Source organism: Echinops telfairi, unplaced genomic scaffold (genome assembly GCF_000313985.2).
Source record: "Echinops telfairi isolate 266 unplaced genomic scaffold, ASM31398v2 ScPeMD7_3533;HRSCAF=4204_1, whole genome shotgun sequence".
Taxonomy (NCBI): Eukaryota; Metazoa; Chordata; class Mammalia; order Afrosoricida; family Tenrecidae; genus Echinops; species Echinops telfairi.
The window spans coordinates 16,659,955-16,673,628 of NW_022107432.1; the positions used below are offsets into that span (position 1 = coordinate 16,659,955).

Below are 13,674 nucleotides of genomic sequence, written 5' to 3' on the forward strand. Positions count from 1 at the left end.
TTCAGTGGTTGACTTGAGGAAGATCACGAGTGTTAATTTGGAGACGCCTGTGGGTGAACTGGATCTGCAACCTCTTGGTTAGCAGCCAAGCACCTTAAAGGATTGCACACCCAGGCTTTGCCATAGTTTTAAAAGAGGTGGCTGGAATGAAGGTGACTTTCTGGATGTAGGTGGGGGTGAATCAGGACAGACAGATCTACATTGACATAAAGGTGCAGATTCCCGACTTGTTCTCAGTTTTATCCAGAAGCTGACAGGCCAGAAGCTTGAACCTCTGGAGCTTCTCTCTCTCTCTCTCTCTACAGTTTTGAATGACTTGATTGAGTATTCTCCCAATATTTTCTTACGTTTAACAGTTTACTTACACAGATGTTACATTTAATTTGCATGCCTTATGCTGCCGTTCTAACCCAAATGGATTGAACACCAGAGGCCTCAACTGGCCTTTCTTCCAGCGTTTTTTTATGGAACTGCATGTAAACAGTCAAAGCCTGACAAATAATTTGATATCAAATTGTAGGTATTTCTCTTAAAGGTGTTGTTGGAAGGGATACACTTCAATATCATTCTTGAACATTTTCTAATCATAAATTTCCTTCTAACCATTAATAATGTATTTGCTTTACATGCTGTTTCTTTGAATACCCGAAGTCTCTCTTGTTGGCCGCCTGAGAACAGTCAGAAGTCATATTGCTGTTAGCAGCCCTTGTGTTCTTATCTAACAGTGATATCTACTGTTTTGGGAAATCATCATTATGCATGGTTAGAAAACCCCAGAGATATTTTATGTGAAAGGGATATGATAAGTCTTGTCTATAATCTACTCTCTGACAGCTTTTATATCATGACTACCTTACTGGTTAAGGAGTCTGTGGTGCAGCAGGTGAAGCATTGGATGGCTGAACAAAAGGTCAGCAGTGTGAACATATTAGCCTGTCTCTGTGTGGGACAAAGATGAGGCTTTTGGCTTTGGAAATGACTTACAGCCTTGAACCCCCCAGTGGCAGGTCTCTGCTCCACAGTGTCACTTTGTGTCAAAATTGACTTGGCAGTGGCTTTTTGGAGATGCTGATGATTCACTTATAACTTCCTTATTTTCCTCCATTCACCTCTTTTGCTAGTAAGTATAATTAATATATTGCTTAAAGGGAATGGATCACAAGGACCTTATGGATTAAATAAAATAAAAATCATAACCACTTTTAGAGAATACTGGGAATTGTTTTAGCTGTGCTTAGTTTTACCAAGTTGAACATACTCCATTCACCATTTTGTATCTTGATTCTTTCACTTAACACTTTTTGGGCTTTTCTCCTTTGAAAAATTATTATTCATAATGTTTAACTTTTTAATTTACAAATAATATACTTTGGGTGAATGCATGTATTATGAATGTACAGTTTCAGCAATGTCCACAAACTGAATACATTTGTATAGTCAGTGTTTAGATTCAGGCCACCTCTTGTATTTTCTTCCAGTATCATCCATCATAAATCCAACACTTCTCTAACTTCAAACAGAGGCAACCTAGTGGTATATTTTATATGAAAGGGACATGATAAGTCTTGTCTATAATCTATTCGCTGATAATTTTTATATCATGACTACCTTACTAGTTAAGGAGTCTTCGTGGTGCAGTACGTTAAGCATTGAGTTGCTAAACAAAAGGTCAGAAGTCTGAACATACCAGCCTCTCTCTGTGTGGGAGTCCAAAAAACTGGCAGTTCAAATCTACCAGCCACTCTAAGGGAGAAAGATATGACAGTCTGCTTCCATAAAGATTCGCAGTCTTGGAAATCTTACTTTGCCCTCTAGGGTCACTGAGATAGTTAAGGTTTAATGTAACAACCTGGCTGATAAACACATGTGGGATTAATTGAAGGGCGGAGAGATAAATGGCTTGGTGAGATAAATGGCTCAGTGAACTTCGCTTTTCTAGTTCTCGGGTCTCTTGCTCTCTGCTGGTCGGACCAGGTGCAGCTGCCTTAGCCAGTTCCCTGCTTCAGCTGGCAATGCTCACTTCCTGTGAGACATCCCTCAGGAGAAGCCGCATGGTCCTACCTGGGTGCTGGAACAGCTGTGTGGAGACCCCTGCCAGTGCTGAGATGTTTACCCACTCACTGATTCGACTTTCCTCCTGCAGTCGGTGTCATTGTGTGTGTTTTGTGAGATTGAGGAGGACTTTGTGGATTGGTGTCGGACATATGGGCTAATGTTGGATGAATGGGCTTGGACAGCACTGGGTTGGGATGCATTCTTAATGTACACTTACCCTTTATAAAAACTCTCTCATACATATATGAGTTTCTGTGGATTTGTTTCTGTAGTCTACCCAGACTAACACAGTAACTCTGAGTCAGAATCAACTTGTTAGCCACAGGTGTAACTAGCCTGTTTTCTAATCAAATTTTAGTAGCCATATAAAATTCCAGTATTTGCATATGATGAAATTCATTTACTAAAACTTATGCCAGGTATTTACTATATTCTAAGTTTTCCTCTAATATAAATAAAACTATAAGACATACTTATTTTGTATATTAATATAATAGTTTTCTCAGGAGTGATGTTAGTGAACATAAGCATTTCTCAGACTCTTCATACAAAATGCCAATTTGGTTTTCAAAGTAGTTAAAAAAATTTTATTCCCCCTAGCAGTTAACATCTTGCATAAAAACAATATTGAGCACATAACATTTTATTTTATGAGATAGAAAAATGTAATAAAAAGGGAAATATGAAAAACAGGTCTCCCTAACACAGGGTAGGGATTGATAGGTATAGACAGGGAACAAGGCTGCGGGTTCTGAAGAGGGCTTGTATCCCAGGTTGGTTCAGGAGCGGCGATAAGCATATTAGTTGTATGTGAGGATGTTGGAATCAGTAGCCTAGGTCTCTTGGAGGTATGGTGATAATTGAAATTGTGAACCCTTAGAGCAGTACCTGGCACTCAGCCCTGCATTTTGGAGAAGGAGCCTGAGTAGAATTAGCGTAAGAACATTTTAAGCGGACAGAATGGCCAGAGCAAATTCACAGAACAAATTCATTTGCTCTCTATGTAGTGGAGAGATGCGGAGCTAACTGTTAGTGGTAAGCAGGGGCTAGTGTGTGGGGGCCTGAATGCCCACCACTTTGTCTCCAGCCGGATTAGTGCCTGCCATACATCAGGTACTCGATAAAAAGCTTCTCAATAATAATAAAATAGGAGGCTATGCTATATACATCAGTGGTTCTCAACCTGAGGGTCGAATGACCCTTTCACAGGGGTCGCCTAAAATACTTATTTCCGATGGTCTTAGGAACCGAGACACTTCTCCTCTATCCGTCTCCAGGTGGGCCTGCCCCATGCAGACTCCCACCTACAAGTACCCAGCGTGAAGACTGCTACCCATGCTACACCATGCTTCAAGACAAAATTTCATTGATTTGTCATTAGAAATAAATATTTCACAATATAGAATTATATATTGTTTTTGTGATTAATCACTATGCTTTAATTATGTTCAATTTGTATCAATGAAAATACATACTGCATATCAGTTATTTACATGACGATTCAAACATTAGCACAATTACAGTTATGAAATAGCTGTATGAAAATAATTCTAAGGTTGGGGGTCACCACCATAGGAGGAACTGTATTAAAGAGTCACAGCACTAGGAAGGTTGAGAACCACTGCTCTACATGTTCCAAAGCCTTAGAGATTTTTCAAGGAGGGGACTGTTGGCATAATCAGACATGCTTTGATAAAAGGGTGGAGAATGGATTTGAGAAGGCAGAGAGCATGGTAAATAGGACCAGCTAAGAGACCGTTAAAGAAGTCTGAAAGAACAATGACTGCAGCTACAGATAGAAGGGGCCAAAGTTATAAAATATCGCATTCAGGAAACAAAACGAGGAAGAGATGAGATCCAGAGTAATAGACCCTCCTCTTCTCCTTTTCTCTTCCACCAGGAGCTCTCATTATTCTTCCTCCTTTGTAAACGCTTGTTCATTGTGCTTCTTTGTCTAGATTGTGCCTTGTTCCTGTTGGAGGTTCTCTAGGCTCCATCATGTTGAGGGCCAAGACCCGATTTTGCTTGCTTTCTCACCATCATCTAAAACAACGAACAGCATCAACAGACCCCAGGCTCATCTGGCAGCGACTTCTACACCAGCAGCAACCCCTTCACCCAGAATGGGCCGCCCTGGCTAAAAAGCAACTGAAAGGCAAAAATGCAGAGGACCTAATCTGGCACACGCCAGAAGGGATCTCCATCAAGCCCTTGTACTCCAGCAGGGACACTAAGGACTCACCTGAGGAACTTCCAGGCATGAAGCCATTCACACGTGGGCCATATCCTACCATGTATACCTTCAGGCCCTGGACCATCCGCCAGTATGCTGGCTTTAGTACTGTGGAAGAAAGCAATAAGTTCTACAAGGATAATATTAAGGGTGAGATTTTAATGTGAGACACATAATACTTATAATCAAATACGTTCTTTCTACTCTGGGCTTTTTCTGAGGGACGGTTGGTTACACTCTGTGAAGGTGATATTTCTTTTATAGATGTGTAGTTAGGAGAATACTCTGAAAAAAGTGGATGCTGTTCAACTTTTCTGTTCAAAAAGAGAGGCAGGCCCAAATACAACCGTAAATTCTATGAAGTAAACAGCAGGTGCAGACACATTGTCAAAAGGAAATTATGTGAGTTGAAGTTGTATGAAGGAAAAAAAAGCAATTTCCTTCTCGTTAAAAAGCTTTTCATGAAAGTTGCCGGGATAGGAAATCCAGGGGAAACTGTTTTAAATGCTCCAGAAAGTAATCAATAAATGATACTGTAGTGTAAATATATTCAGTTAAGTCTCTGAACATTACATTAATTACTGTTCCTTTTGATCATTAATAGTGGCATAAGAAGGGGTTTCACTAGAAAAATGGGTTTAAAAATAATGGAATTTCCCATTACATTTTGACACCCACTCTCAAGTGCATATTCAGATGGTAGATTGTGTTTAATGGTAGTGGGTTTGGTTTTTGAGATATGTAAACAGCCAGCTCTATTATGACTTTTACAGGTGCATTGTAATCATAAAGTGTAAGGTAGATTGTCTTCTTCGATGGACATGAGATAAATGAAGTGTTTTTCTTTTGTTGTTTTCCCCTCTGGCTTTATAGGATACTCTGAAACTTGATTGTTGCATTTAAATCCATGGAAATGTCCGTCTTAGAAAGTGAGGCATTTTTATTTAAATTTGTTTTGAGATGCTTGAGCATGGAAATAATGTTTGTTATGAAGGTGTACTATGGTGAGCTTAATTAATACTAAAGAGCGGAGTTAAAGTAGATCAGCTTATTTTGATGTCAGTCTTTTAATGGCATTCTTTTCCTTTTTATTTAGCTGGTCAGCAGGGATTATCAGTTGCCTTTGATCTGGCAACCCACCGCGGCTATGACTCAGACAATCCCCGAGTTCGAGGTGATGTTGGAATGGCTGGCGTGGCTATTGACACCGTGGAAGATACCAAAATTCTTTTTGATGGAATTCCTTTAGAAAAAATGTCCGTTTCCATGACTATGAATGGAGCAGTTATCCCAATTCTTGCAACTTTTATAGTAACGGGAGAAGAGCAGGGCGTACCTAAAGAGAATCTCACTGGGACAATCCAAAATGATATCCTTAAGGAGTTCATGGTCAGGAACACGTACATTTTCCCTCCAGAACCATCTATGAAAATCATTGCTGACATCTTCCAGTACACAGCCAAGGTACCCTTTGTGCTTCTTCGAGGTTCTACTGTAGTTCTTGGAATGTAGTCAGTTTTACAGAATGTCATAATTTGATGTTGGTAATGAAACCTGAGTAATGGTTATAGGACAGAAAAGGTGATTTTCTTTGTAGATTTTTGTTTTTATGTCCTAATTTTGTAGGCATCTGGGCTATAGACATTAACTTATTTCTCTTTTATTAACATGGATATTCCCTGGGCACAGCCTCATGATTTATACATATTTCCATCCAGAATTCAGATGCACTTGTGAAGTAGACACTGTTGTCAGAGGGAGTTCCAAATATTAGCCTAATGCCTGTTATAAGCCGGCTTGATGGCTGTCCTTTAATTGAAAACCACATAGAGTCTCACTCTGAATTTGACTCGTTTCCCCCAATCAGAGGGGGTGGAAAACCAGCTAAGATTGTTCCTGTAGTGGCAGCAGTCCTTCCATCCCAAACCCAAACACTGCCGTGGGTCAGTTGTGACTCACAGGGCCCCGAAAGGCAGAGAGAACTGCCCTTGTGGGTTTCTGACACTGTAACTCTCGATGGAAGTAGAAACCCTCATCTTTCTCTCCAGCAATGACCAGTGCTTTTTTATGGCTGACCTTGAAGTGAGTCACCCAATATACACATATAACTACTAAGGTCCCAGGGCTCCCAGTCTTTCCATAGGGAAGCATACGTACTCCTTTCCCTCTGGGCAAATCTTATGCATATTGTCCTTACCATCTTAAAATTCAAACATCATTTCAGGATACAGGTCAAATTGCTCTTCCATTAATTTTTTTTAAATATCTTTCAACCTCTTGATTATCATCATCAGAATTTTTACAGGAACTGCTTACACTTCTCACTTGATAGCCTCTGAACTTTGCAATTTGTTGTTTTTTATGCATGTGCTCCATCTCCCCAGATGAATTATAATCTCTACCAGGCAGCACATACTTCTGTCACCTTTTTGTATTTCAGAAACATACCTACAGTAGGACTTGGCTGTATGTGGTAGAAACCCACAACAAATAGCAATCATTTAAGCAAAATTGGAGTCATTTGTCTGTTGTATGCAAAATGTCAGAAGAGAGGCTGACAGGAGTTTGTTTGTATGCCATCTCCACGGTCTCTGTGATCAGACTCCTATTAGCTTGTCTGTCAATGATTTTTTAATGTGTCATTTCATCATTAAGGAAGGAGGTAGGTGGGGTGTGTGTGAACTTCTAGAAAAAACACACAAGTGGCCTCTTCCAGTTCAATGAACACACAGTATTCAGAGAAGAGTGGACATGCAGTCCCGGTGTATATCACCTCTCTGGCTGTGGGTCAAGCATTACAGGAGCAAGTGGAGCATGGCTGCTGAGGTAGAGGGTCGCAGTTTGCACCTTTGCAAATGTGGGCATTTCATTTTGTGAAAAATCCAAATGCCATCTGTGTCAGCCTGGGTAGACTAGAGAAACAAATCCATAGACACATGTGTAAGAAAGAGCTTTATTGACAAGAGCAATTGAATATCGAGAAGCATCCCAGCCCAGTCCTGATCAAGTCCGATATTAGTCCATGTATCTGATACCAATCTATAAAGCCCTCTTCAGACTCACGAAACACATGCAATGATGCCGAATGTAGACGATCACAGGCCAGTGGGTAGAAAGCCTTTGGATCCAGTGGCATTGGAAACATCTCAGCGCTGGCAGAGGTCTCTGCAGGGCTTTCTGCACACAGGGCTGCATCAGGGTGGGTCCACATGTCTTGTCAGATGCTATATCTCCCACGGTGTGATCAGAGAGTCTCACCTCCAAGGAGGAAATACCAGATTTCCCAAAATTCTCAGGAGAAGCCCATGCCCACACAGAAGCCTCATTGGGTACGATCTGATTGACAGACAAGACTCCACCCCTACACTCTTAATTCTTTCAAATGGGCAATTATATAACGACCACACTACCTACAAGTTATCAATTGCTTTTTCATAGCCAAAATCCAAAAAAATAAACCAAGAAACTCCAGAATTGTCATCCGTCCTGACTTATGAAAACTCTCCGGAACAGATTAGAACAGCCCCATAAGGTATGTCAGTCATGACAGAAGCAGACTGTCAGATTTTTCTCCTTGGGAGAGACTGGTGAAGTCAAGCCACTGACCTCTCATTTGGTAGCCAAGCCCTCTGACCCGTGTGCCACCAGGCCACTGATAAGGGATTAAAATGCCAATTTCAGACCTTGATCAAATGATGCTCTATACGCAATATACTCTAAATGTTGTGTTATTATTAAAGTTCTACTAATCAATTCTCTGTGGAGAAGCACCTGTTTGTTTCCTCGACACTTACTGATAATTTTAAACATACTCCATTTCTTTCTAAGTTCCATATGATTCAGTCCCCTCTTATTGCTTTTGTCATAGAACATTTTTCAAGAGTGTTTCTTTAAAGTGAATATAGGTAATCCTATAGTAGCATTTCAAATACACCACACACTACTGACTTTTTTTGACTACTTGCTATGTACAGGCATTGTACTAAGTGCTTTAAATGAGTCTCATTTAATCCCAGCAGCTACCATATGGGAAGGTACCACTAATACCAAAGATAGTTAGGAGGCCGAGGTTTAGCAAGGCTGCCCAAATTGCCTGTAGGCACATAGCTAGTTAGGGGATGAGCTAGACTTTGAGTCAAGGTGCTCTGACTCCACAGTACATGCTCTTAGCCACTCCCTGGAGTTCCTTTCATTTAGCCCTTATTATTTTATGTTTGGCTAAATCTAGGGAATGAGATTTGGGTCTGCAATATATGTATGATATGTTCCCTGCCTAATAAGAAATTTTAGGAGAATAGGGGAAAGACAGTATATACAGTACATTACTGAGGCTTGAAACATTTTTTTCCTACTTTGTGCTTTTTCTTGTGGCTTGCCTTCTTTCAAGTAAGAAAATGTATAACTAGTTAATTACACTTAAATGTATACATGCTCCCCAGGTTAGAGCCATGATTTGGAAATAAAGATGCTGGCATTTGTTTCTCAGGCCAAAGGTTACATTCTTCAGCCAGCTGATTTTAAATTGAATCATGTGAGAGGTTAGTTACTGTAAATTATTTTCTGTTTGAGAAACAGAACAGACATAGTATCTGAGTTGAGCATTGTGAACTATTTGACTTTAGAAAATGGATTTGATCAAACATTGTAAGGTTTTCATTAGTTGCTGTATTCTTTCTCTTTTTTACTTAGCACATGCCAAAGTTTAATTCAATTTCAATTAGTGGCTACCATATGCAGGAAGCGGGCGCGGATGCGATTCTGGAACTGGCCTATACTATTGCAGACGGCTTGGAGTACTGTAGAACTGGTCTGCAGGCCGGCCTGACCATTGATGAATTTGCTCCCAGGTAAGTAAATTCAAGTCAGCCACAGGAGGAAAGATGGAAGGGAATAGCAGTGTCAGGGGTAAATTGGATCAATCGTTAACCAGGTTTTCTTTAAAAGTATTCCTTGCTATCCAAGTAGAGTCACTTAGTGGACCCTGCCATACATATTGGGTATTCCTTCAACAACTGAATTATTCTTTAATTGTGGGCAGAAGAGGAGCTTCTTTCCTAAAGAAAACCAGTTGCAAAATGAATAATTCTCATTGGAAGCAGATTGTCACATCTATTTCTTCTCCATGCATAGTTGCACCTTCATGTAGTGAGTTGGAAGTTACTTAAGTACTGATTTTGATTCTGATGGAGTTGCATGAAATTATCATCTGAACATTGACTGTGCAGAAAGTGATATAATTAAGTTATATTTCCCACATTATATTGTCCAATGAAATCAAATTCTGGACTTACTCTGCACGATTTCAGGTTGTCTTTCTTTCTTTTTTTTCAGGTTGTCTTTCTTCTGGGGAATTGGAATGAACTTTTATATGGAGATAGCAAAGATGAGAGCTGGGCGAAGACTCTGGGCTCACTTAATAGAGAAAATGTTTCAGCCTAAAAACTCAAAATCTCTTCTTCTAAGAGCACATTGTCAGACATCAGGATGGTCACTTACGGAGCAGGTGTGTATATAACGTAAAGTATAACATTTTCTTCTCAGCAACGTGGTACAGCCAACAGTCAAAATAATGGGCTTCAGAACCTATCCATTGATATTTGAAAAGCATAAGCATTCTTAAACAAGAAGCATATGCATGTTTTTGTATTTATACATATTTTAATGCTTTGGGCATTTATAAGGGAAATGTTTTCTATAAATGTTATATCAATCACTTTACTTTTTATGGTCACATCTAATTGTTTCTTTAAATGTTAATATGGTTTTTCATAGTTACAAACAGCATGAGAGAATTTTGAGGAAAATTTTTGCCCCACATACAATGTTACTTTATTTATTTTGCTACATAATTTTTTTATCATTTACCATTTTTATAAGATACTACATCAAGTCAGTGTCGCAGTTCAATCACTTTCCTGTAGCTGACTGTCAGAAAGCACTCACTGTGCCATTAGCTGTCGAGGAGTTGGCCCCCAACCATGGCAACCTGGTGCCCGTGGAGCTGGGCCTTGGTGATCCCGAGGGTTTGCATGGAATACTTTTTGGAAATGGACCTCCAGGCCTTTTCCTAGTCTATCTCCTTCTGGAAACTGGGCTGAAAACTGTTCAGCTTCACAGCAACCAGCAAGCCTCCACTGAGAGCGGAATCGTGCCTTTGCTTGAGGTGCACTGATCAGGAATTGAACCCTGGTCTCCTGTATGGAAGGTGAGAATTCGGCCACGCAACTCGTTTACTGTGCCAAATAGACACATACACCAACAGGGCAGAATTGTCTTTGTGGGTTTCTAAGACCATGAGTCAATAAGGGAGAAGACCTTTCTCCTTTTGAACTATTGACCTTACAGTTAGTCCAATGCCGAACCCACTACGCCACCAGGTCTCTGTAGTTTCTTTCTGTACTAGGTACTGTAAATACGAAGTTATATTTAGGTGGTATTTGGATGGTGTCAGAATGTGTTTGACGCTAAGAGAAGGAAACCCTGACAAAATAGGTTTAATAGATACCAGCTGATAGTTACGTTTTCATTCAAAGTTTATAGGCATTTGGAGAGAGGCTGGTTCGGGCTCTGCTTCAGTGGCATTGCAGCGTCACAGGTAATGTCACTGCTCCGCTTGTCTCAGGTGAGAATAAGAGGAGTGTCACAGCCCGAGGCTTCAAATTCATATTCAAAGTGGGAAGATGCAGTGCCAGCTGCAGCTTTCCTTCATATTAGAAAAAGAAAAAGCTTCTCCGAGTCCTTCCTATTGCCCTACACGGGCTCCTTAGTTAAAAAGGAGATAGGGAAATTGAGTGCCTTGCTTGGGTCTATTAGGAAGGAAGGGTCTATTAGGAAGGAAGAGAGATAAATGAATATTGTCTCTTTTTTTGTAAATAAATGTAATTAAAGTTCTATAATCTTTATTTTCAATTGTAGACTAATTTCATTAAGAGTAGTAACTATTTTTAAGTGTTTCATGAAATAGGATCTGTTTTAATATGACGATGCAAGGGCGCTTCAAAAAGTTGAGGGGGAAATCCGTAATCTGTTAATTCCATTTTTCCAGAAACTTTTTATAACCCCTTCATATTAGTAATATTTGGATAGTTTACAGGCATTTCACTAGTAGAAAAATTCTATGTGATTTTTTATGACTAACAGGTTTATCGTGTGTGAATTAAGGCCCTCAATAATGTAAAAGAGAAGATCTGGTCTCAGAATAATTGTTTCCCTCCCAAATGTCATGTGAATGAGTTCTGAGATCTTTTTTAGTGTTCACGTGGTATTCTCGATGACCTGATAAATATGATTAATTGAATGCTTAAAACATAACTGTTTGGGCTGTAAACTACAAGGCCAGCAGTTTGGACCCATCAGCCGCTCTGAGGCAGAAAGCTGGGGTTTTCTGCCTCAAGGAAGACTCGCAGTCTTACAAACCCTTTTCAGTTCTGTCCGCTCTCTGGCTTTGCTGTGAGTTGGAATTGGTTCCATGGACGTGAGTTTGATTTATAATTCTTATGCAAATTGATTTAACTATAACAAATTAATGTCCTCTGGAATGTCATCCTGACCAAAGGGCATAATTTTCATCAATTCCAATGGGGTTGTTCTTTTTTATTTAAAAAGGGAAGTATTGGAATAAGCTGAATGCCTGTGAAGTGTTTATGTATTCTTTTATGCACATCCATTCATGTTCACAAATGAAATAGGCTCCCTCTTGTGGTTAAAAGTATAATTTAAATCTTAGCTTCCATGTTTAAAAACATAAAAATTGTGTTCATGAGGAAGAAGTACAAATCATTGTTTAATTAATACCATGCCAAATTTTTGAAATTATAATTGTTAACATAAAACTATTTAAAATTTGAAAACATAATTTTCTATGTACATATATATACAAATATACTATTAAAAATTCATGGCCACTGAGTCAATGCTGACTCTTAGCGAACCCCTTTTGGGTTTCTGAGACTAACTGTTTACGGGAGTAAAAAGCCCACCTTTTCTTCTGCAGAGGTATATATGCTCTAGAACTGTATATTATAAATGCACTTAACTAAAACTCTGACCACTTGGGTAATTTGTTAAATTACTAAAATTACTTATATTCCACTAATATTATAGCAAAGATTTCCAAATGCATTTATACTTTAATTTATTTTGACATGTTTAAAAGGCTTGCTATTTTAAAGTTTATTACTTTTATACATTTAAAACTGAATAATAAATAATATACCCTATAATGCCTCAGGTCTTTTTAATGGAAAAATGTAATTCTACAGGGTTGGAAGAAACCTTAATAATTATTTTTATGTTATCTCCTTATTGTCACTACTAAGAAAATAGAAGTTCAGAGAAATCAAGTGATTTTCCTGAGTCATAATTGAGAATAAACTGGAACTCAGATTTTCTATCTTAAATATCATTGTTAGTCAGTTTCATTAATCATTTACTGAATGCCTGTTTTGTGTACATCTTTATGCTAGGTATTTCAAAGTGTATAAAATAATTAGGAGGTAATACATTTTGGGTTGAGGGATTTTATAATTTAAATAGACAAAGTGTACACTTAGAACATTCTTTTAGAATAATATTTAGGGACTAGAAAAGTAAGGAGAACCAATACTTCAGGTATCACTGAACGATGAGAAACAATGTTTTAATGCTAAGGCATAGACTACATACTTTGTCTCTTCTGAATAGGGCTTGTCTACTAGGTTGCCTGTTTTCTCTGAAAAGCCTCCTGTGGACATTGACTCAGAAAATATGCAGTGATCACTGCTTAATCTAATGTTTTTTAAACTTAAATAACTTAAACTGTTTCCTCTTTTGATTTGGTGATGTACTGAATGTTTTAGGATCCTTACAATAACATCATTCGTACTGCAATCGAAGCAATGGCAGCCGTGTTTGGAGGGACTCAGTCTTTGCACACAAATTCTTTTGATGAAGCCTTGGGTTTGCCAACTGTGAAAAGTGCCCGCATCGCCCGGAACACCCAAATCATCATCCAAGAAGAATCTGGGATTCCCAAAGTCGCTGATCCCTGGGGAGGTTCATATATGATGGAATCTCTCACCAATGATGTGTATGATGCTGCCTTGAAGGTCCGTTTCTCTTGCTTGAAATTTTGCTCTGAGAGTTTGCAGAAATGTAAAATATTTGGGAGGAAAATGGATTTCAAGATTTGATTTTGTAGTATTCTACAATGAATTTAAGAATTTAATAGAAGAATACAGTTTTATTTGCATTAAACTATTATTTTTTAAAAAATTAAAATAACAAGTACTGTTGAAAGGCGTATAGGGAAAAAAAATAAAAGTTGTCCTCCACTTGCATTTATTATTTTTTCCAGTGTCAGCCACAGATGAGTAATACATCTTTTGGGGGTTTGTTTTCTCTCTATA

General features: G+C 38.8%; 1 protein-coding gene across 1 annotated transcript in view; it reads left to right on the forward strand.

The window, feature by feature from the left end:
* MMUT (methylmalonyl-CoA mutase) overlaps window positions 1–13,674 on the forward strand; it is a 36,282-nt gene that overhangs the window by 481 nt on the left and 22,127 nt on the right. Inside the window, exons 2-6 of the mRNA XM_004696369.2 lie at window positions 4,014–4,438; window positions 5,385–5,752; window positions 8,978–9,135; window positions 9,620–9,791; window positions 13,126–13,374. Of these exons, the coding sequence (XP_004696426.1) occupies window positions 4,054–4,438; window positions 5,385–5,752; window positions 8,978–9,135; window positions 9,620–9,791; window positions 13,126–13,374 (1,332 nt within the window). The 5' untranslated portion in view covers window positions 4,014–4,053. The remainder of the gene's footprint in view (window positions 1–4,013; window positions 4,439–5,384; window positions 5,753–8,977; window positions 9,136–9,619; window positions 9,792–13,125; window positions 13,375–13,674) is intronic.